This window comes from Homalodisca vitripennis, chromosome X (genome assembly GCF_021130785.1).
Source record: "Homalodisca vitripennis isolate AUS2020 chromosome X, UT_GWSS_2.1, whole genome shotgun sequence".
Classification (NCBI taxonomy): Eukaryota; Metazoa; Arthropoda; class Insecta; order Hemiptera; family Cicadellidae; genus Homalodisca; species Homalodisca vitripennis.
The window spans coordinates 26315310-26341240 of NC_060215.1; the positions used below are offsets into that span (position 1 = coordinate 26315310).

The following is a 25931-nucleotide window of genomic DNA, read 5'->3' on the forward strand; positions in this document are numbered from 1 at the left end:
TGACGTCTCCTTCTAGTCTAGAGCCTGCCTAGCGGGTTTACGGGTGGTGTGGCTGTACAATACATGTGGATTTTTAGAATAAATGCTATTGAAATTTCTTGATTGAATAGTTTTAAAATTTATATACACACCATATTTATTTGAAATGGCTGATCTAGATGATTTTTTTGCTAAGAAAGACAAGAAAAAGTCCAAAGGAAAGAAGTTTGCCACTGCAGATGAAATCGCCAAGAAGCTAGAGGAAACGGGTAAAAAGACAGAAAAGACCAAAAAGGATAAAACTCTACAAAGTACTGCAGGTCAAGACGGCGAAGAAAACGGGACTCTAATTCAGGTATTCGATTATTTAATACTAAAGTTATAGTATAAAAATGGGTGATTACGTTGTAACAGAGTAGGGTTAGGTCATATTGGAAAAATGTGAGCCACTTTATGCAATCATATGCTGACGTTTTTAACTATTCTTTGTTTTTACTAGATTTAGACCTTATTTACTAAATCTCATCTAAGTCAAATTATAACAAAATTCTTAGACTTTAATGCTCTTAGGAACAAAAGTATTATTATTTTGAACATAAACCTAATATAGGCCTACAACCATTTAGTGCACATAATTTTTTGGTTAAGAGTCAAACTGTTCAGATATTTTTCACCCTAAATGCAACTAAAAGTAACATAATCAAGTAATTTATTACAAAATACTTTTAGAGTAAACAATTAAATAAGCTTTATTAGAGTAAATATTCAGTAGGCCTATTTAAATCTTAATTAAATATTATGTTTGGTATCCTAATTCTGAGCATTTTGGTATTGGGTGAACTGACCTAATTTCAAATAATTACTTTCGTAAAATTACAAAATTAATAAGAGTCATAAGGCAACAAAAGATATCAAATATGCTATGCAGTTCTATCTAGCGGTGTGAGCCAGTTGAAGCAAATTTTGGAATTAAAGGCTGCAGTTTAATAAGCGTCCAACAATTGAATTATCGATATTCATAATTATCATATCATCGATATTCATGAGTAATGAATCCTTGATATAACTATTGAAACCAAATTATGTCATAGGTATTTCAAATTACAATATAGTTCAGCAATTTTTATACCTTAAAAAGTAATAATTTAATGATGAATAAAAACTCTGTAGGCTATACGTCAATATATAATGTAACAAACGAAACAGTGTAAAATTTACTTACTTTTTACTACTTTGAAGAATAAATGTGTCTGATACCTTGTGACACAAATAAAACATGCACATCGCCATTGTACTTGCGTTATTACAGATGGGCAGTATTTTTTTTTTCTTTTTCTATGATGTGGTCATTTAGCCTTGATGTTTTCTGTGGCTGCGGTGACCATATTTTCTGACATGAAATCCAGGACATGTTTTCATAGTGTTAAATTGGACAATGAGAAATTAACCGAATGGAGACGAGATGGACATTGGACATCAGAGTTTTTTCTGAAAGCCAAAAATTTGTTAATTAAGGAAAGTGCTCTTATTAAGATACAATTTTTATATAACCATATCGTTGAACTTGTTCAGGTGACATTTTGGCTGACAAAATGTTTTCAAAGATTGGCCATTTTTTCAAATTTTTCCCATTTTGTTTGCTGTCTCAAATCTGTCCAAGTTTCACAATAATTAACTGCATCGAATGGCAAAGTATCAGATGATTTGTTGATACAGATCATAACGTGAGCAATGCAGCCCACACGTCAAGGTTTTATTGCAGCTTATAGATAATGTAGGTAGTGTTGTATGATTATTATTATTCAACAAAATAAATGACGAGTTGGAATATGCGTTAAAGTCATTACCTCTTTTATTTCATACTTTGTCATACCAATGAGGGTGGTGTGCATTTAAATCTCCACTCAAGATGGTGTGACCCATATCATTGTAAAATGTGTGGTCTTCCCAAAATTTGGGGGCTATTTTTTTATCAGTGGAATATATGTTATATATTTGTAATGGATGGACATAATTGTTAATCTTAATTGCTAATACTTGTATTAGATTGTTATTATATGAGTATATTTCAGTGAATGATATTGATATGGTGAACTATAAAGGCTATGCCACCATAGTTGTTGCTCCTACATACTTTAACTACTTTATAGTCGTTATCATAAAGATTGTCATTTTCATTCAGCCAGGGGTCCTGGATATGTACATTACACATAATGTACAATATGTACATTATTTTAATTAAAAGTGTTAATTAATTGTGGCCATTTTGATTTTAGAGATTTGGCATTCCAATGAAATAATTTTACTTCATTTAGCTTTCCCTGAGAGATTTCTGTCTGGTGTTTAACCAGGTGATAAGGTTTTATTATGAAATGTTATAAGGTTTTTTTCTGTTATTTTACTTTTGTTTAGATTTTCTTCAGCCATGTAAGGTATTAACCCTTTGAGTGCCGGAGCATTGCTATTTGCGATCCTGCATTATACGAGGTGTCCAAAAAGTATCCGACCTTGATGACTAGCATGAACTGACGTTACTCGGCGGCAAAGGCAATCTGGTCCCCTTCATAGTACTCCCCTCCACAAGCCACTACCTTATTCCAACGCTCCTCCCACTTCCGGAAAGACTCCTTAAATTCATTTTGCGGAATGGCTAGCAGGTCCTTCGTCGCATTTTGTTTTATTTGTTCAACATCGTCAAATCTTCCTTTCAAAGGAATTTTTAATTTCTGAAATAGCCAGAAGTCACAAGGATTTATGTCAGGACTGTAGGGAGGCTGTCGTAGTTGGTTGAAGTTGTGTTTGACCAAAAAACGCTGAATAAGATTTGAGGAATGAGTTGGCGAGTTGTCGTGATGCAGGATCTAGTCACGGCTTGCCCACAGTTCAGGTCGTTGTCTTCGCACTGCATCTCGTAGCCACCTTAGGACCTCAAGATAATACTCCTTATTCACTGTCTGGCCTCTTCGAGCATATTCGTGATGAACAACGCCATCCTGGTAAAAAAAAACTGTCAGCATTGTCTTGACATTGCTTTGACTTTGTCTTGCTTTTTTTGGCCGTTGCTCTTCGCGAGTTTTCCACTGTGAAGATTGAGCCTTTGTTTCAGGGTCGTAGCCATAAACCCATGACTCATCACCAGTAATAACTTTTTAAAATTGCCCTGGGTCACTTTTTATCAAATCCAGATTGTCCTGTGCGATTTCAAGTCGACAGTTCTTTTGGTCTTCTGTCAGCAGCCGAGGAACAAGTTTTGCTGAAACACGGTTCATTTTTACACGGTTCATTTTTAAATCTTCGTGTAAAATGTTACAAACTTACGATTTTGGTATTCGTAAATCTTCTTCCAGCTCTCGGACAGTCAATCGACGGTTTTCATTAGTTGCTGCACGAACACGTTCAACATTTTCAGCATTTCTGGACGTTGAAGGCCTGCCACATTGGTCATCACTCTCCGCTGATATGCGGCCATTTTTAAACCGCCTAAACCACTCTTTTATTTGTGTTTCACCCATAGACACGTCACCATAAACTTTCCGTATCATAGTAATCGTCTCTGATGGTGAATGGCTAAGTTTTTGGCAAAATTTAATGCAAATGCGCTGCTCAACACATTCAGTCATATTGAAATGCGATGCACACACATGGCAGTACTGTACGGAACAGAGCGCTGTGACTCACTGAGTGACCGAATCATTTTCAATGCCTAATATGGGAAGGAGTAGGCTCACCCCTCCCCTCCAATAACTGGTTCAAGCCGGTCGGTTACGCCGCGGCCGCCTACTGGTCGGCGGTTGGATACTTTTTGGACAGACCTCGTACGCAAGAAATGCCAGAATCGCTATTTGCGACTTCTGCAGTAACACTTATATTTTATATAGTATTTATCTAAATTGGCTCAATGACTATACATACGCATTTTAAGGGCTTCAATGTAACTTTGATGAAGGTTTTGTTGCATTCTGGGTAGATTCTGATTTTTATGGCGGTTGTAAAGAGAGCGCGCAGTGGAGTTTAGAATTAACAGCTACAGGAACGAGCCATCACATGTTTTGTTTGCGCTGGTGTTTATTTCACAAATGATTGTAAATATTAAAAGTTTTAAAGTGTAAATGGGTTTGTAGTGTTAGTTTCTTGATATTATTTTGTTTGTGTATGTTGTTCTAGTCTGTGTGTAAGTAGAACAATGACTTGACCGTGAGTTACGGTGATCATAACCAGCTAGTACTTTACTAAATACATTTGTATAGTTTTTATGTTTTTTTTGTGTTTGTTCAGTGATATTTATAAACAATGAGTCATAAAAACATTGCTGGCAATGAAGACCTAGTATTGCAGGCCTTAGATTTAAGCAATAGCAGTGTAGACAATACACAGAGTGTTAGGTTAGGTTAGAAATTTTCTAGTTTTGTAGCGGTTCATATTTTCATATTTATTTTGCAAACTTTATTTATAAGTATAAAACAAGTGTTTATATGTCTTTTGGTAAAGAATTAAATGGAGTATAAGATAGCATAACTGAAAGTGAAAAAGTCAAATATTTCAATAACACTACGTTGTGTCAAAATGAAAAACAAAATGTTTTTGCTCATAAAGTTTTTGTTAATGTTTTTTTTATTGGTATAAAAACGTTACATAACTAATCAATGTATTATATGTATTTATAAAAAAAGAAAAAAAAAAAGAAAAAAAAGACATTATACAGATAAATAATTTGTTTATGAATTCTTTACCAGACCCTTGCAAAATCAGGCATTTTCGTTCGTATTTTATGCATACTATATAGTAAAAGGCCGTGAAACTCAAAGGGTTAATAGTTCCAACATTTGTTTTTTTAAGTGGGAGATAGTGTAGCACTTTGGATCTTACCATGTATCACTGGTAGTTTTTCATGTAGAAGATGTTTTAACTGTTAACTCTAATTTGGGGGTCTAGTTTTGTTTCTGGTTTTTTTTTTTTTTAATTTTGTAATGATGGGGTTCTTTTAGTAATGAGTGTTGGAGATTTTCTTCAGTTAGCATTAGGTTTACTGTACTGTTTTTGGTGTTAGGGTTGTTGAATATTGTATTATGGGTTTGCTGAGGTAGGTTATTTTTGGTGGTTGTTTTGGAATTGATAAGAGGTGGATATTTTTTTATGCAATATGCCATGCCAGATATGAACATCCAAGTGATATATAGGCATATCCCAAAAACAAAACATATTTTCATTTCATCATTTTTATTTGCCACAAAAATGTACATCATTGACAAGTCATAAATACAGCTCATTATTACAGCCACATCAAAATCTTAAAACTAAGAATAATTACGCTTATACAGCACAACAGTGATTGTAACAGAATACAAAAACACAATAATCATTAAAGTCCATATTTTTAATTTTGAAAAAATTTATCTTAAGCTATAAAATGGATTATCCAACAGCCAGGAATATAAATTATTTTTAAATCTGTCAAACGGTTATGAGCTAATTTGTCTTTCAACAAAATTATAAACCTTCAAAGATACCACAACATGGCTGTTACGGGTTTTGCTTAACTGACATTGTCCAATTTCAGCATCATTTTTATCACACATGTTATGGCTATGAATTTCATGTTTCAATTTAAGTAAACTTGGGTTTTTATGTATATAGATAACTAAATCATATATTTATATTTAACAGTTTGGAATCAGAAGTCCTTGAAGTGTGGTTTAAAATGTTCTCTAGGCTCACATTTTTTAAGAGCTCTAATAGCCTTCTGCAGTAATAATATTTCCTCACTCCACGTTAGTTTCCTCCAACCACTTACCATTGACATTTACTAATTGTCTACGATTAATGAGATATGATTAAAAAAATTTAGATTCATCCCATAAAATTTTAATTTAGTGATGACAATTTTATTATTGACACAACCAAAGGCCTTGCTCAAGTCACAGAATGTAGCCTGAGCAAAGTCCTTGTCCTCAAAAGATGAGTATACCTGTCTAATAAGCTGATGCAAAGGATTAAAAGTTAATCTGTCCTTTCTAAAACCATACTGTAAAAGATTTAAAAGGTTAAAAATTTCCAGAAAAGATGTAATTTGTTTGTAAACCAATATTTCAATTAGTTTACCTAAAACAGGAATCACAGAAACTGGCCTGTAGCTTTGAGGTTGGTCCTTAGGACCACTTTAAAAAATTGGACATACTCTTGTGATTTTTAGTTGCTCTGGGAAAATACCATCCTGAAGCAGATCATTTATGGACACTGTGAAAGGTTCAGCCACACCAACAATACGTTTCAGTAAATTGTTGGACATACTGTATACATTGACTATCAGAATTACTCATTCCCTTGACACCATTTATAATATCATTTGGTGTTAATATGGCCCATTTAAAATTAACTGTATTATTAATAATAGTTTAACCATAAAGTTAAGAAAATTAAAACCTGAGCTGGGATTGTCAACTTTCTTTTTTATATCTTTGTCAGATTAAAGAAAACATGTTTTAAAAATATCAGGTTCAATACTACAAATCTCTTGTTTGTTATTTGCTGTGTTTTATGTTTTACCAAATCCCAGGCAGTTCGTTTTAGCACATTTAGCCTGAATTACAGCATTTTTGTATTCACATTTTAATTTACTAAACATAATTTTTAAATTTGTATTTTTTTTATTACTTGTATGTTTAATTACTCCATCCAAGAATAGCAGTCTTTCTTTATTCATGGCTAGTTCAGCAGTTTACCAATTCAGGTTGTATCTGTTTTTATTTCCTGTTCTTTTTTCATTTATGTTAGCAATAACCTTGAAATGATTTAAACTATTTTTTATGACATAAAAAATCATAGCAAATAGTGATACAGAACTTTTATTGCTACACTCGCTTAACAAAGATGACCATTCGTACGAAGCCAACAATAAGGAAAGAGGTTCAAAATTCTTTTTAGGCAATATCAGTTTGCTCTGATTATTACACCAGGATACATCTCTTGAGTCAACACAGGTACTATTTAAGAATGTCTTAACCCTTTTAGCACCAAGCATATTGGGCAGGTTGCATCACATAACGCCAGAGTTACTGGTGCGATTCGTCCCGTCGGGGTATGTTGCAGTAGTGCCAGGGCCATTTTACTAATTATAACACATGTAGATATAAATCATTCTCATTTCGCTAAATTTTATGATAAACTAATGATTTTGACCATTCGTGACCATTTTCACTCATTTTTTCCGTTATTAATAGTAGAACAATGACATGTAATGGAATTTATGAAATGTTGATCTTTTAACATCGTATACCTTTAAAAGTTAGATACTTTTTCCATTTTTTGTGTGTAAATTAAGAGCTCAATAAATGCCTGAAAAAATATTTACTCAACAAACCTCTGTAATATAGTGTAATATATTTAATTGAGAAAGACCTGTGAATATTTGGTAAAATAATACTAACAATTTATATATTTATTAGTAAACAAAGTACAAAACTGACTTTTGCCATAGAAAGGCATGTGTCATTAGATAAAAAATTTTAGTGTGTATTGTTATTTTGTTTGAATATTATATGAATGTCTATGTAGTGCTAGTTGCTATTACAGAAAATGTAATAATCAGTACTAATTTTATTGATATTAGTTAATAAATGTTTGTGTACTGCATGAAAATGTTAAGAGCCTAAATAAAGGCTCTTAGCGCTTATTGTCCGAACTTGTCCAAGCCTATATATAGGCTCTTGGCGTTTTATGACTTAAGAGGTTGAGCCTATATATAGGCTCTTGGTGCTAAAAGGGTTAACCAATATCCCATCATGACCCGAGTAGGGGAATGAAAAAGTTGTTCCTAAAGAAACATTCAAACAATGATTGAAAATATACACATAATTCAAACAATTTTTACCCCTAGTTGCGTTTTTGTTCAGGGAAAAAAAGTTAAACTTAGTTAAAGACAGTCTTGAGACATATATGCACTGAACCCTGATTGATAGCTGACTTATTAAAGGTATTAATGAGAACAATTCTCAGTACAAACAAGAAGATGCAGAGATGTGTGTGAAATTAAATGAAAAGAAAAATGTGTTTATTAGAAGTGAAGTTAGGACTATAAGTCCTCTCTACCACTTAACCTCATAAAAAATTAAACTAACATATATATATATATATATATATATATATATATATATAAAACTAAATATAAAATAATATAGTCTATTTAAATAATAAATCTATTTATTTACATTATATATTAACCCTTATAACGTCACAGATGCCGTATGGCGCATAGACAAACTATCTCCAAACGGCAAAGACGCGGTACGGTGCATCGACACAAAACTGCGTCTATAGCAAATTTAAGTTCCTTTTAAATCCGATCAATGTCACTAACGGTATGCGTCAACCATGTGTGTGGGTTATTGACCTATGTCAAGCGTCAAAATATAGCTGTCGCGTTACATTGTTTGAAACAATAGACGCGGTGTCTAGACACTCTCCCCGCCACACGGCACAGACGCCGTACAGCGTGCGCGCTTTTGTTTGCAGTTTGCTTCAGGTAGTGCGTGTCTAACCATCGCTGAGTCGGTTTCCTTCGTCGTGTTTTCTGTTTATATGGTTTTTATTTATTTTTAATTTTATTATATATAATTTATTTTAATTATATTTATATAATTGTCTGCTAATGTTTATAGTTTAGCTAATAAAATGTTGTGTGCCTTTTATTTGACTTTATTTATATCTACAATATAATGTCCCATAAATATATGTACGTACAAGATAATTTTAAAATTTTTACTTTTTTATACTTACCATAATTATAGAAAGTAAAAATAAAAATGAACTTTACACATTTAAATTTTTTTTATTTTTTTATTTTGTGCCGTTTGCTGGAAGTCGTGAAAAGATATACTGACGTTATAAGGGTTAAATGAATCTTAGTTTAAAAAAAAATCAAACATCTATAATTAATGTAACTTTATACATATTTACACTATACAAGGCACACTCGCATTCATTCAACTTGCATTCAATTGCCCTAAGTACCACATTCCAAAGCCGCCAAGCACTATACCCCCTGAGCCCCCAGCATCAAGGCCCTGACCTCTGCCCCAAAGCGAGCGCGCTTATCGATAGCTCTGATGTTCACAGGTAAAGCATTCCACAATCGACAGGCAGAAACTGTAAACGACTTACTAAAGGTAGTTGTTCGATGAATTGGAATAGATAATTAGCACGTACCCCTCCTTGTACTTCGTTCACTTATTTCAGACATAAATTGAAAGTTGCTTGAAAGGTAACTGGGACAGTTTGTACTAAAAAGTGCGGACTGTAAATTAGGAGTAATCGTTGAATATTGGATACTTTCCTGGCAGCCCCTGTATAAATCTGCATAGTGTTTCATTGTGTGCCTTGTGTATTGCAAAACTGTTTGAGATGCCAGTTCTCAAAAAAATCAGTTTGCCAAATTTCCTTTTATTAAATAATGAGCCAACTATTATGTCTACCTGTTTTATTTGTACTAAATTAAAGCTAACTAACTGCACTACAACTTCATTTTTCATAACTTTCCTTAGGATGAGTATAGCAGCCAATATTTTGCTCAAAAGATGTTTAAAACCTAAGTTTTCAATGTTATGGAAGAAGTATTCGAGCTTTAACTATATTTTTCACTAATGGAATCACAGTTAGTTCCACATTATAATATGTGTACTTAAGGAAAAGATAATAACTTTTTTAGTTGAATTTAATATTTAGGTGTGATTACCCAGAAACTAAAAATAAGTTTGAAATTTCAAGCTTTTTACATCGCACTGCATAGCGAGCATAGGTTTTTTCAGTGCTCTGAACTTAGTTTTACATTACTGATATATACCCTAATAAAAATCTAAAAAAAAAAAAAAAAAAAAAACAGAATTGTGCTATTGTTTTTTAATTTTACATTTTTATGTGTGTACAATGACTGACTGGCCTGTTGAAATATCGCTAAGAAAAATGGCATACAATCCTTGTTTGCAAATAGTACATATTATTTCATACCTTTTATAATATCTAACATTGATTTGAATATCATTTCCTATCAACCACAATGTCTAATTAAACATATGTTCGGTTTCAATTAAATCTTTGTTAAGTTTATGATATATACAAATGAAACCAAATTATTACAGTAATTTCCTTAAATGATTTTTAGGAAGATGAATGGAAGGATTTTGAGGAAGAAAAGAAAGACTATACTGGTCTTAAAATACAAAATATAACACTAAATGAACAAGAGAACAATGAGGCAGAAAGTGAGCTTGATGGGGATGAAGAAGGAGGTATGGAAGAGAATGAAGCTGGAGAAATGGTACCCCGGCGGAAAGTAACGTCAGGCCCATGGAAGGTAGTGGCACAACCCCAAACTCAAGATGATTCCACTAATGGTGGTAAGTTATTAGGTAATTAAAATATAGATAATAGACATTAAAATATAATTCTCAACTTATAATGAGATTTCGTGGTTACAAAAAGGGATTAGTTTTGTACAGATAAGTATAGTTGAGATAAGTTAATATCTTAATTGTTCCTTGTCTCAATAATTGTAAAAGTGTAGTTCTTTGAATTTAGCTTTCTTCAGTGGAACCTGCATCTTTACCATTCTTTCACTACTTCCATACAGTATGACAACCAAATGGTTTGGTGTACTGGGTTGAGATAGAAAACTCTAGTTTCCACTGTTCTTCTTCATTTATCAAGGCCTTTAACATGAGGTGTCATTTAATGGGTCTTTACATTTAAAATCTTTTAACTCCTCTCCCCCCCAAAACACATTTCATAATCGGCAAACATACTTTTTCAATATATAACAGCCCGTTATAAGAAGTAGTCACTTCTATCGGTCAGTCCTACAGTTGCCTTTCTATTTTTTAAATTTTATATTTGTATTTTGTGTAATGATTTTTGTATTATCCAAGTTTTCTTCTTCCGAATTTCTTCAGATTTCCTGAGTTAACTAAAACTTCCCGTGAGCAATGCTTGTGTGATCGGACACATTCTGCACACACACACACACACACATATATATACCGGGTGAGTTTTTTAAAGTGATCCAATAGCTAACTTTTTAATTACACGAATTAGCACCACACTTTAAATTTGGAACTTGCTCAATTTTAAGTTTCACTCAGGAATACACTTTCAAATTTTTTGAAGAAGGCCGCCATTTTCCAATATGGCAGCCAACTTTAAAATCTTTTATGGAACACCCTGTATTTTATGTTGTTTTTAGATTCTACTCTACAAAATAAGGCATTTTTTCTTTTCAGAGTTTTTCTATATCTCTAATGGTTCAGGAGCTACGTGGACTGGAAGTTTTCATCATCAGTCCGAAAGTTTTCGGATTTTTGTAGAGTAGAATCTAAAAACAACATAAAATACAGGGTGTTCCATAAAAGATTTTAAAGTTGGCTGCCATATTGGAAAATGGCGGCCTTCTTCAAAAAATTTGAAAGTGTATTCCTGAGTGAAACTTAAAATTGAGCAAGTTCCAAATTTAAAGTGTGGTGCTAAGTTGTGTAATTAAAAAGTTAGCTATTGGATCACTTTAAAAAACTCACCCGGTATATGCTTTGAGAAAATTATGAAGTCTCAGATAGCTATAGGAAGGTGTACTTCATGTAGTTATTTAAATAGCATATAAGATTTATTGTTATATGCAGAATATACATGGCTTGTATGTTACTTGTATGCTATGTTTTGTCAGTTAGAGGGTTATGAAAATCAAAATCTATTATACATAGTCTGAAGTTATAAACAGTACTGGCAGACAGCAAATTGGAATAAAATAAAAAATATCCTTATGGTTTTTTAATAGTTCCTGGTAATTTAAAATACAACCTGGGTATCATAACTAAAAATATAAACTTTCATATAAGCACTGCGATACCAAAATCTGTTAGGACAGTTTCAAGAAGGATGTGTCTTATATTACCAAAAGAATTTCAGTTTTAATCAGCATAAATACTACTAACATTCTGAAATACCACTTTTATTACAGATGTAAAACTTGTTATGTTATGCACAATTTTTATTACCCTTTTAAAAGCTCTTGTTTATATTTTACACACTAAAGTTATTAGTTCTAGAGCTTAAAACAGACAAAATTATTTTTGAATTCTTTTTGCTGCATCAATTTAGGGTTTGAAGAAGTTTCTATATTTGTACAAGATGATCTAAGTTGATAAACAATGATAAATGACAAAGTTTGTTGAGTCAATATGTTGATAAATGATAAAGTTTGTTGAATCAATATGTTTATAAACAATGATAAAGTTAGTGGAATAACCAATTCAGTATCTTGATTAAACATAATAGTGGATGTTGGTTAAATAAGCCAAAAAGTAGTTCTTGGCTCCTTCTTGTGTCTGAACTTTTCAATTAATGGTACATTAACAGTAACTAACTAGTAAATGAGTTTATCAAAATTAGTTTTGATGTAATTATTTAAATTACAGTTTTATTTTGTGATATACAAAATTAGTGTATAAATTTCACACTTAGAGTTATTCCCTCTTTCTTCTAAAATGTATTTCAAAGTTAATTTATGTGAAATTATTTTAATTACAGTTTTATTTAATGGTATAAGTAAATAAACTGTGTTTACATTTCACTGTCTTTTTTATAAATAATTACATGCAGTGGCATAATGTGTTTCTTAAAATTATGTGGTGTGGTAATTTATCAAATTGTTGAATATCCTTCACTATCTGACACCCTTGTTTCATTTTCCACCATGAGCCTTTACTGTCGTTCCTAAATAAAATATTTGAATATTGTTAAAGAAATTGAAGTAGAAGTATAGGTTGTATCATGGATTGTACTAATTACACAGGAAATAAATCATTCAAATGCATGTGGTGTGATGTGTTAGGGGGATTAGTTTAGTTAGTTCAGAAGACCATTGCGTGCACATGTTCTGCCTCTTGACAGTGCTAGCGTCCCAGTTGCCCCTTTCATTCCTCTGCCACTGTCAGCATTACCCCTGTCACGTTACAATTGTCAGTAACATTATCTACCTACAATTGTCAGTGAAAGTATTGTACTAGAGTTGAGTTCCTTACACTATTGAAGTGGGTAGTTTAACTGGTACTGCCTTGTCATGACACTCTGTAACCGGAACGGTTACGGAACTCCAACAACAGGCAACAAGTTCCATTGGAACTGTTGCGACAACGTGATAGTTGCGTTGGAAAATTGGGTTTCTATTCGTGATGTTTTGAATCTGTAACAATGTTTATATAATTTTTATTTATTCGCAATTTTAATCTATAGTGTAAAAAAGTGTTTTATTATTTTTCTTTTTTTAGTAGAAAAAAATTATGGACCAACATTTATTTTTGATCTCAGTCAAGCTATATTAATATTTTGGTATATAATATTTTTGGTGTAGTTTGTTTGGTTTTGTTTGGGTTTAGTATTTTGAACCCAAACAAAACCAAATAAATGTTGTAACAAATATATTTTGATTTCACGTGTTTTTAAAAATCATTAAAATATCAACCACTGATTGATTAATAATTTTTTTTTATGTTGAGGGAAAAGGACGGTTTGTCCCCGCGCTTAGTCCTAAAAGCACCTTTACGCCTCCCTTACTCAAATTTTTGTCCTCAAAGTCTGAGGCTTTTACAGAAGCCTATTAGATTTGAGGGCTCCTGTTCTCTGATATCCTTGGGAGCTGAGGAGATATGCTCCCAGGAATCTCTTGATTAATAATTGGTACGTCTTTTAACTTAGCTACATTGCAATTAAACAAATTCGATATTTGCGACGTAACTGTTGGCTGAAACCGTCCGCATGGAGCGGCGTGGCACACCTCTAATACACTGACTGAGATGGTATTGAGAGAGAGAGAGAGCGGATTGAGCAAGATTCTCAATATTCTTGTGCCATTTACGTTTGTCAGAAGAATCTGAACAATGTTCAAATAGCTTTATTAGACGGAGTATCTACTCCTTTTGCTCAACCAAGCTTTCGCAAGGGAGCCAAGGGCATGGCAACAAGGTGGTGCCTACACTGCCTTAGCCCCTGCATAGATATATGAGTGGCTCTGTTCTTGTATGGAAACGGACACTATAGAAAGCCGAAGAGGTAATCTTTGATTGGATTCAGTGATCAAACACTCGAGTGAGCGAGAAATTCTAGAGCGCCAATCAGACAGAAGATTCGCCTTCTCCGAGTAGTATAGATGTGAATGGTTGAACTGTACCAGACAAGTCAAACATCTGGATCGGTACTGATGTTCTGTGTCAGTTCAAAATGTCACTTTACCTCAGGTGGGAAACAAATTACATATGTTTATTGCTGTGCAATGTGTATGGTTGTGACCTATCTCAGCAAGTTAATTGAGAAAGATGGCCACAGTGGCTTCGTAGTTCTTGTTATCTAAATTATAAAATATTATTTTTAAAACTAATTATATTATTATGTACTTATAAAACCAAACAAAGAGAAAAAAATGGTTTGAACATGTTAAATTTTAGTTTCTTTTTATGAATATTTTTATAGTAGTTTAATGTACAATTTCACAATAACTATTATATATTGAACTAACAATTATATAATCAACACATATGGCATTTCAGAAGGTGAACGAACTCAAGAGGAGGAGGTAGTGAGGGTACCTTTGCGCAGTGGAGGTACTTTGAGTGGGGGTGCCTACATTCCCCCGAACCTCCGGAACCAGCCTCCACCAATGGCGTTTACAAGTAAGTCAATTTCATATACATGCCTCCAATAAACTTTCATGGCGTACATTTAGTTAAAACCCAACATAATTTTGGAAATGTTTAAAAGTATGTCAATTAAATTTTAACAATTCTATACCTTTTTGGACTTTTCTAGGTAGAAAATTAATTATTCATAGCAAATTAAAAATGTAATGTAAAAGAGCAGAATATGTACTCTAGAATTTTGCTATATACCTTTCTTAAAGCAGCCACAGACTCTATGTGTACACTGAGGTGTTAAAATAGAGCATTTGAATAAAAATAATAGGCATAAGTACAATAAAACTATCAAGTCAAAACAACATGACATTTGATTGAATGGTTTGTAATGTTATGACGCAGAACTGAATCACAAATACAACAGTAGGAAGGGAAATTATGTTTCTATAAAATAATTCCTTGTAAAATGAATAATTTTTGTTTATAACTTTTTTGTAAACGTTAAAATGAAAATTGTTGTACAGGTATGCTTATATGTTGACATGTGACTAATAAGTCTTCACATACAATGTTATTTTCCTATTTTAGACCAACACATATACCAAGGGGGTAGGTGTCTGGATATACATCTATTTTACCAAATCTTTAAATGTTTGTTTTGATTTATAGAATGTCACTCACAACTGGTGAATAGCCCCATTAAATGAAACCATAAAACATATGGGACTAAAAAGTTCTAAATAAATCACCCTTAAATATTCATTCAATACAATATTTCTCAATAACCAAACAAGAAAAGACACTCTAGAACAGCGGTTCCCAAACTGGGGGGCGCGCCCCCTGGGGGGGCGTGGAGAAAGTCCGGGGGGGGGCGTGACACCCAAATGAAATAAATAAAAAAAATTACAAAAATAATTTCCTCATAATAATACTCCCCTCCCGCCATCCATGACCCCCAACACCCGTTACCTCCATTTGGCCTTGGCGTGAGTGCGAGTGTCCCTCCACCCCTACCACGCCCGCCTACCACTACCCCCACCGCATCTTCAATCCAATGTCAATAACCTTGCACTTTGTTCAGTGCTTGCGTTGTAACTAGTCCGTTCGCCAGTCCGTTGTGCCAACAGTGCTTTCCGTGAATTATCGTCAGCGTGTTTGCTGTATTGTGGGTGTTCTGTAATTGCTGCGACGTTTGAATTGGAGTAATTGTTTTTGTGTTTTGTGAGTTCTGTGTGAACCTGAATCAGAGAAGATTAACACGGCAAAGAAACGCAAGTATATTGACGATTATATTCAATATGGGTTTGTTTCCTTGCTTAAAGATAATGTTGATCACCCTCAGTGCGTTATTTGCTATGAGGTATTAAGCAATAACGCGATGAGGCCTAATCGTCTTCTGAGACATTTGTCAACGCTGTTTTAAAGCTTTGTATTAAAGTAGTCAACTACGTTAAGAACAGTGCATTAAATACTCGACTGTTTAAAATTCTGTGTGAAGATTTAGGAAGTGATCACAAAACGCTGCTATTTCATACAGAAGTACGATGGCTATCAAAAGGCAATATGTTGGGAAGACTATTTGAACTCCGTGATGAAGTGATAACGTTTTTGGCACAGCAGAAACAAAACGAGCTTAGTGCAGAGTTCAAAAAACCCTGGAACCAAGTGATTTTGGCCTATTTATCAGACTTTTTTGACACGTTAAATAACCTAAACTTGAGACTGCAAGGTGCAGACTCAAATATAGTAACACATCGGGATGCCATCAAGATGTACGTTGAGAAACTACAACTTTGGATACGTAAAGTGTCAATGAACCCCACCAACTATTCAAGTTTCCGCAAAGTAGTGTCAGTCTCAGAAGAAGTATGTTTTGAGGACGTTTTTGAAGGACCGCTTTTGAAAAACTTGATAATTGACCATTTGAAGAACCTCAAGGCGGAGTTCAGCAGGTACTTTCCTAACTTTTCAGAGGAGTTGTACAAACTATCAACTGACCCGTTCAACATGGACATACAGTTGCTGCCAGAAGAGTTGCAAGAGGAGGGAATAGAAATAAAAAATGACTCTGCTGCAAGATACGATTTTGACAAAATGGACAAGCCCTCATTTTGGTTAAAGTACTTAAAAGTTTACCCCAGTGTTTCAGGGAAAGCTGTTCGGATGTACTTGCCTTTTTCAACAACATACATGTGCGAAAAAGCGTTTTCAACTCTTGTGGCGATCAAAACCAAGTACCGCAACAAACTTGATGTCGAAAGTGACCTACGCTGTGCTTTGTCTGAAACTCAACCCAGGATCTGTCAGCTTATCCAGAACATGCAAGCGCACCCATCTCACTAAATTACATTTTATGTTTTGTTTTTGTAAGTAGGTAGGCCTATTGTTTCACCTTCCTTAAATTGAAAATGTATCTGTGTTACAATGTTAAATTTTGTATCAGTTATTATATTCGTTTTTCATGTAATACTTGTTTAAATTTTCACCATACGTACAATTATTGATATGTGTAGGGGGGCGTGGGGGGGTCTCCAAATAACCAGAGGGGGCGTGGTACAAAAAAGTTTGGGAACCCCTGCTCTAGAAATTATTTTGGAAATCTCATTTATGTGCACTTTTAAATTTAATTTACAATCAACATATATTGTAATATATTTTTTTTCTCATGTTATATTTACCTGATTTATTACGTAGAGGTAATTGAGGCTGTATGTAATGTTTGAATTTCACACTGATTTCAGCAAAGAACACTGTTATTGTAATATGTTGATTCTTACAGGTTCAAGAATCCAAAAACCCAAAACTGCTCCTGACGTGAACAGTGAAACTATGTTCCCGACGTTGTCAGCAGCCACTTCTGCTGAACCCACTGGTGCTTGGGGGCGTAAATTGTAAGTGTCATTCAGATACTCAGATTTTATTGGCTTAAGAATGAAACTAAAGTTACAGAACTTTTGTACACACAAAATATGGAAAATATGAAATGAAATTTGAGAAATATGACAGTGAGGTGGTGAATACAGGAATGTAATAGACATGTAAAATCAATGTTTTAATAGATGCCAGAAATCTAAAGTTACTTTAAAACCAAGTTGAAAATACCTCTATTATTTAGATATCAAAGTACCTGTAAATCCTGCAATTTGATTTATCAATTAGATCATTGTAATTAAATAAATGTTCAAAAACATGACTGCAAGATGGAGAAGTCTGATAAACTTTAACACTTGTTTCATCACAAAAATATTTAATTCCCTCATGTATCTCCCTCCCCACTAATTCAGTTGCGAACTTAGAATGGAAATAACTGGTTAAGAGGATCATCGAACGTCCGTGGGCCTCTTGTAACCCTTTCAAACTCTATATACAACCAGCTATAAATTGAAAATAATCTCTATTATTATACGGTATTTTTCCAGTCAAGAGACTCTGTAATTATTAACACACATTTTGAAACATCACAGTGAAACTGTCAGTACGTGGAACATGTTCTAGAATGTAGTTGATGTATTTAGTGTAATTAAATTACAATGAATGTATCTGAGCTCACTCTGTGATTTCTATACAGGTGTTAGTAACACAGTTCAATATGTTTGCCATATTACTTAAGTTTGTACAGCCCAGAAGCTTTTAGCCTGTGTGGTTGTCTGTTGTACGTATTTAAACTAAAATATATTTTAAAAATTATAAAATCTATTAAAGTTGTCTGGTGAAAGGTACTGAAGGTAGACATTTCATACGTTTTTAGATCAATCTGTTGGTAATAAAGAGCTTTATAACAAATTAAAAAATTATTTTAAAAATTAATTTTTTATAACTAAACTTTTCATAATTAATTTAATGCAATTATTTTTGTATCACTACAATGAAGAAAGTAAGGATATTCAAGCCATGTAAGTACTGTTTTGTTATTAAATATATGTTCCGAGTCATAAATGTTTCTATATCACTAAAGATTTGTCAGCGTTTGACAAAGAGCAATACATTTCACTGCCAGTATTCAAAGTGTTTCAAGTCTAATAATAGAGGATAACAGTTGGTGACAGTCCATGACCTTACTCGTGTGTGAGGCTGGACAACAAACAGTTGGCAAACTAAGTGTGACCTACATTGTGTGGTACAATTAAAATACTAAAATTGGTTTTTAGTTCAGACGATTAATATTAAATTATGTTCATATCTTAATTTCCAATATTTACATTCTGTTGCAAATTTCAGTCCAAAAACAAAATTATAATTATGTAATCGTTCTTTAATTACATTTCTTTTTTACTGTATACATCAAATTGTTAAAGAACCTTACTTTTTTCCAGCAGTAAGAGCAAAAGAGTCAACATTAATGAACTTTAGTAAAATAAATAACATAAAAATATGATTTGTTCATTAGCCATTTGTTAAGAAACTTGTTAAAATTGTTGAAACTTAGAAAATTTTATAGAATTTCTTGTATATTATATCAAGTTATATTTTAAAGTGGATATATTATTTTGTGTAAGTGCAACCACATTTCTTTAACCTTTTGTACAATTGACTTTTTAGAATAACTATGGACTGTTTTTTTTTCTTGCATTACAGGAAAAAGTACTAAAATGTCTCCACTATTTAAAAAAATACATATTTAAACACACCTGATTGACTATATCTTTTAGCCTGAGATTTAGATAGTGACGATAGCCAACAATTTCTACAACAAATAATAATGGTTCTGTGTTGTATACTTTGTAAACATTTGTCACAGTTAGTCAAATGACAGTATAACGAATAATTACACTGAATTATACTGAATTCTCATTTACAACTAAATGCTATAAAAATGCTGATCAGTAATTTTCAATAGGATTGGAATCTATCCTCTTCGTCAGGTGGGGGAGGTATTAATATAAACAAAAATAACGAACAGAAAAAAGTAAAGAAGGGAAAGATAAGGGTTCAAATAAACCCAAAAGCTGTTTGGAGTCCAGTCCAGATCTTGTTACTGCACAGGATCCAAATCTCGAGCACAAATCACAAGTACGAGGATAACAATGACACATCACACTAGCACAGGGTACAAGTGGGATATTAACAAGAACGTCGGTGTCGGCTCTTTCGTCGGCACTGCGTAGTGTCATCTGTCCAGATGAAAGAAACCAACATCACCATTCTTGTTAGTAACCCACTGTGGCCTGTGCTAGTGTGCTTAGTCCTTCGAGGTACTCATCAAAGGTTGAATTGTTTACTTATAATTTACACTTATTGACAACAAAATATCTGCTAATCTACAGGCTATCGGGTAATGTGACTAAAGTGTAGATATAACCCAACCTGAGACTCATTCCGAACAAGGTGAAATATGTCTTCAGTACTTCACTGTCTGGTAAATAAAATTATTGGAATTTTATCTCTGATAATGGATTGAGATCGGAAATAGCTCTCACCTGGCTTGAAAAAAGGAACCAGGATGTAACTAAGTTCTTTTCTAAATCGTAGTTTGTTTTCGGACACCAATCAGACAGGTAAAAATTTGAAAACTGTTAAGATCTATTTTTAGAGACAAACCGAACAAAATTATTTTTAGATTAGGTAGTAAGAGAATATTTGTTTGGAAATAAAATATTGTCGGTTTTATACGTTTGTGAGGGATCCATTGGTCAGATACAGTTTCATGATTAACGTCCACAGTGTCACACTCACGTTAACGCAGGTGAATCTGCTTTGGCATGCAACTGCCTTGGGCCTGTGTTCCAGTAGCTGCATGGTTATGTGATGCCTGACGGCTGTAAAATGACAACTAGTGACTTCAGCAGTGTTTGCTTCAACTGAAACAACTTGAAAGTATCACTGTTTGACTTATATTGCACTCTAATGGTTAACTACAAATCTCTCCAAAACACATGTTAAGTCTTCAAAACATGCAATCAACAAAGAACGTACTTTACTGTGTGTCTTATTACAGTGCTTTGTCTTTATTTCATGTTGAACTGTTATGGTTGATATAGCAGGCATTAGTAGAAATATTTATGAACACAATTTACATTTTAATTGCACATTGTATGAAATTACCATTAACAAAGTTAGTAATAATTAGAATGATCATAAAAATAAATCTGACAGAGACTCGATACAACATGGTCAAAAATATGGCACTCGAGGGGTTGAAAAGATAGCAAATACAAGTTCTCAAAACATGTTTATAAATTTTGTAACACTTAACGATGAGAAATGTCTGTAACGATGCTGTTATTCTTTCTAATTATCCTTCAACAAAAATGAACTTCAGACATACCACAAAGTACTCAAGTTTGTCCATGCACCCAGGAATAAGGAAAAATGAACTATGATTCTTTCTGTTGTTAACTAGAATCCCTATTATTTTAATTTTGACAGTAAACACTTCTACATTTCTTGTTTACTTTGAAACCCATCAACACTCATAACCAATGTTGTGAACACCTGAACAAATATTATTGAATGAAAGTGTTAGCATTACATTTTCTTTCTTTTATATTGTTATTCGCTCTTTTTACTACAAAAGTACTATTATAAAATAAGTATTACAGTTATTACTCACTTATAATGCTACCAAATAACGTAAAAAGTTAGAATGAAACATAAAAAAGCTATATTTTATTAAATCACTAAAATTAAAGAAAGGTAAAAAAACTGTAAAGATATTATGGTTTATAGTATGATATAGTTCAGTTTGCTCAAATAATGGACAAATATAATTTAAAAGTTACAAATATGAATGTAATGTGTCTGAAATCTGGCATGTAAATTGAAAATGGCTCATCTATCGACATTTATATTATATAGTTGAGTTATATTTTTATCTTAGTGCTATAAATTAAAGTAATAAACTAATAGTGTTTTTATTTCATGAAATATAAAAATCACAATGTAGTAAAAAATATGGTATCAATTTACAATAACGTGACCATGGAAAGGTATGTTCATTTTTTTCCCCTGAAAAACTACAATTTTTCCTGAAAACAATAGTGAAGAAAAAATTCGTCGGCAACGAAAATCAAAGGAGTTACGATTTTTTGAAAACTCTGTTTTTGACAGTATCTCTGGCAATTTTACTGAAATGATGCTGACAAGTACGTTAATTCTGTCAACGATGCCTGCCCGCTGCGCAGTGCTGCGCACTGCTTGCTCTTTTAGAAAAAAAAAAATTAACTCGAGCTTGCAAAAGTCGAATCCCAGATCACGTGATGCCCCTGATCCTTAACCCTCCAAGTGTTGTTCGACAAAATTTTGTCGGTTATTTTCCATTTTTAACGCAATAATGCCCGAAAGGCATCAATATAATACAATAATATACTTTCCCCCCAGTTTATATGCACCTGTGATAATAATACTTGGCTATAAATGCCCAACCCATGAAAAAAAGTCCATTTTTCATGGTCACGGTATTGTAAATAAATACCAAAAATATATTAATTGTCTCTTTATTCTAAATGCTATATTTTATTATCAATAATGTTACAGGAAGCGGGATGAGGTGGGATTTGAAGAAGTTCGAAAAAGCAAATCTCATTCATCACGATACATGGACACATCAGCTCGCATGACCCCTAACAAGCTCTCCCTCGGCAACAAATTCGGGGCCCTCACTGATCAAAGCTGAGTTATAAGAATTTTTTAACAATAAATTTGTTCCAACATTTTTTATTTTTTATTATTTATTTCTTTTACTTCATATTGTTGATTCATTTGATGTTATAAAACTGTTTTAATTCGTACGACGTTATAATCATCTTGTTGACAAGGGTTCCTATTGAAGAGAAATTTTCTTTTTATTTCATTGTTAGTGAACTTTATAGCAGAATAGGTGGTTAAACTGTGCTGTTGCCTTTAAGCCTTCGTTACCAACACGGAAGAACAATGGACTCTTCCTCGTCAGTGATCTTCCAAGTGTGGAGGCCTGCTGCTGCTCAATACAGCTTCTCTCCGTGGCTATATGTTCATTACAGTTTTAAGTATATTCCTGCAATAATAATGATATACAAGAACTAAGTATACATATGTGTTTATGATATCAGTGTGAATAATGTATTGAAATAACTAACTTTTAAGGCAATATTTTCGCTAGCAGTTCTTTATAAAATGCTTTTTTTACATATAACTTTGATTTATTACTAGTGAAATGTCGTTAAAAATACTTTTATGAATATTTTTCTCGTAAAAAATGTCTCATGAATATTTTAAGGAACCTTTTATAAGTCAGTAATAAGTATTATTTGATACGTCTTTAATAACTCTCTAAACATTTTTCTTAACCGTTAATAATGGCTTATATAACCGATGTTGTGTGTAATTTTGTTCTAAATAAGTTACACAAATGCACGCTTCATTAAGTTTGATTTCTGATTTCTAAAGGACTTTATAGCTTACTTTATTGTTAATATTTACAACTGGGAACCCTTATTCCAACAATTGTTGTGTTATTTCATTGAATACTGTATGTTAATATGTACGAGATTTAGCTATTTTTATATTTTATTGTGTACTATACTCATTTCTGAATTTATTTTTTATTTTTTAATAAAATCGATTCCATTAGAATTTTTAATAAAAATTGTTCTTTTTAATTTGTATTCTGAAAATAACTTTTAGTCAGAACTGAAGTTTATATTAGGAGGATGTTTATATACGTACGTAAACAAGGATACAGTTGGGAAATGATTTGAAGTTAGGCTAGTGGGAGTAGTTCTCTCTTCCACATGTTCCACCACCTATCCCACATTCCTTGGCTTACTTTCTTCTCATCTCCAAACTGTAAATACTAGTTAATTTGTTTGAGAAGGAATCGGTTCCTCTCAAATTAAACATTTTATTTGTTAAAGTTTAAGATTTATTTGTATATAATGGTTTCTGTAGAAATGTGGACTATTGTCAGGTCTGTGGATGTTGATAGCCTTCATAAAACATGTTTGTATTTGAAATATGCACAAAATTATTTACAAATGTATGTGTGATATACAAAATTATATAGAATAAAACTGTCAATTTTGTTCCCTTATTTCCTTACAATAAATACTTTGCCTTGTGTTCAGTGATTGTTATATTCTCCTTTTTATATTAATGAGCATTGGGAATATTGTGTGTTATATTTATTGACATTTTATATTAATATTCCTCATTGTTAGCAATGTTCCTAACCTTTTGGTACTAAATCAAATCAAAAATGTATTTTCCAACTAAAATAATCTTAAAACAGACACTCATCCGTACATTTTACAAAGAAATAGACTGTTCTCTGATGGCAAAAGAGTGCAGTTTATGCATATTATAATAAAACACAGTAGAGAGTAGATAAACAACATCGATAGGCTATTGTGGAAAAAAGAGAGCATGGGCTAATAGCCTGTGCGCAAGTTTGAATTGATAGGCACATTGAATTGTTGTGTTGTCTGTGTGTTTAACACGTATGCTGCTGAAAACGCCAATTAGCGTTTAGAGTTGTCAAATGTGGCAGATACCATTTTGCATTTCTTACAGGAAATTATCTTCCACCAAGTTTCACTGTTATCACTTAGTCTGGTCTCATAACCCACCTTGATCAGTTGCAAATAAGTCTTTAGAGTAGTAACCTGTGTTTTATCTATATCGTGTGGTTTTTTAAATTGTTGGAATGAGTCATATAAGGTGTAATGAGCGTGATCTAAAATAATTTTAGCTGAAATCATTACATATTATGATTGTGCCTTTGAATCGGAATAGTAGTGGTGTTAGTTACAGATCAAGTCATAATAGTGATTCTGAATAGTTGACGATATTGTAAATTGCAGCCCAGACATTTCCATGAGTAGTCGGTCACTTTCTACTTCTCTGCCCCAACCCAAACAATCACAGCTGTCAAATTAGGACCACAAATTACATTCCTCATCCAAAACTGTACGAGATGATGATCCAGTGAGTTTTAAAAATTTAATCAGCCCACTGGATTACATGTTCCCATGTCAGGGCACAATACCCCTATTGATTATTTTGATCTAATCAGTGATGAGTCATTTCTCAAGTCTAGTGACACTAATGCTGAAGAAGTATTTATTTCTTCTGGCACCAGTGTAATTCTCGTATAAATCACTGGAAAGATATAACATTACCTAAATTCAAAACTTTTTAGGAATTTTGTTTCCTGAATTCTGTTTCATGGGAATGTTCAGAACACCAAGCATCCAACGCTATTGAATTATTCAAAACGTGTTTTGTTCAATTTATGTCATAAGACAAGTTTCTACTTATTTTGAAATGTTTACATTATAAATTCTATTTGAAGTGCATATCTCATTCAACGCCAATTGGTATTATTATTACTGTTATTTAAAAATTTGTACGCTATATATAAACATCCAGCATTCACCGTTGAAACACATATTTAGAACGCGTTAATAAAATGAAAATATTAAAATATTTCATCTATTACTTAACCAACCTATTGAAATACTTAACAGGTTGCAAAACTTCATTAGATGTTACAATGTGTCAGTCAAACAATTAGTAATCCTACGACAATTATTGTGCTACCTCTTACAGAGTAAATGTCATGCTTACTCATTTGGTTAACCTTTGACGAATTCCTCAAAGGGTCTTGTAACAATTACTCATTTTAAGTGCTATTATACACTTGTTGAAACATTACGTTATTCCATTCACAGGTACTGTAGTATAAATATTGTGTACATACAACTAAAAGAGCAAGTTCACTCCTGGTGATTTCTGCCATGAACTGTCCTCTGAGCGAATGACTCATTTCCATTGTACTTGGAGATCCACACCAGTTGGTGCGGACGAGGATGAATCTACTGTAATTTTTTGGATAAAAGTAAGCACTTAAACAGAAACAGAGGAGTGGAGATTTTAATGAGAAAGGAACAGTAGGTTGGGTGCCGGTATCCACAGTACTGCTCTGTGATTAATAATGACTGTCTGAGGTGATTTAAAAATTGTGGAAGTTTTAAGCTAATATACTCATTAGTTAAAAGTGAAGCATAGCTATTCCAATGTGAAAGGCCATATAAAAGAAAGATTGGGCCATTGATAAGAAAGATTGATCAATACCAAAGTTTATTGTACTTTACCCAGTATAGTGTGATTAGCAGGCAATAGCAATTATTGGCCTGTTAGTTGATGACAATAGAACATCAGAGGCTTAGTGACCTTTCTCTTAGATGATTAGGACAGTAAATAACTACAGATTTGAACTCTGGCCTGTGATGCAAAGTTTGAACTTTCTATTTTAATTGTAAATGTTTTATTTCTCGAACGCCCAATTTCATTTTAGCTTTTTATACACTC

At 32.9% G+C, this 25931-nt stretch overlaps 1 protein-coding gene across 1 annotated transcript; it reads left to right on the top strand.

Moving 5' to 3' along the window:
* LOC124368816 (protein CDV3 homolog) lies at nucleotides 1-23685 on the top strand. The gene is made up of 5 exons (XM_046826216.1): nucleotides 1-334; nucleotides 10133-10367; nucleotides 14562-14684; nucleotides 17425-17536; nucleotides 22119-23685. Exons 1-5 carry the CDS (start codon nucleotides 146-148, stop codon nucleotides 22255-22257), a joined length of 798 nt encoding a protein of 265 aa, XP_046682172.1. The 5' UTR covers nucleotides 1-145; the 3' UTR covers nucleotides 22258-23685.
* Nucleotides 23686-25931: the final 2246 nt, after the last annotated feature.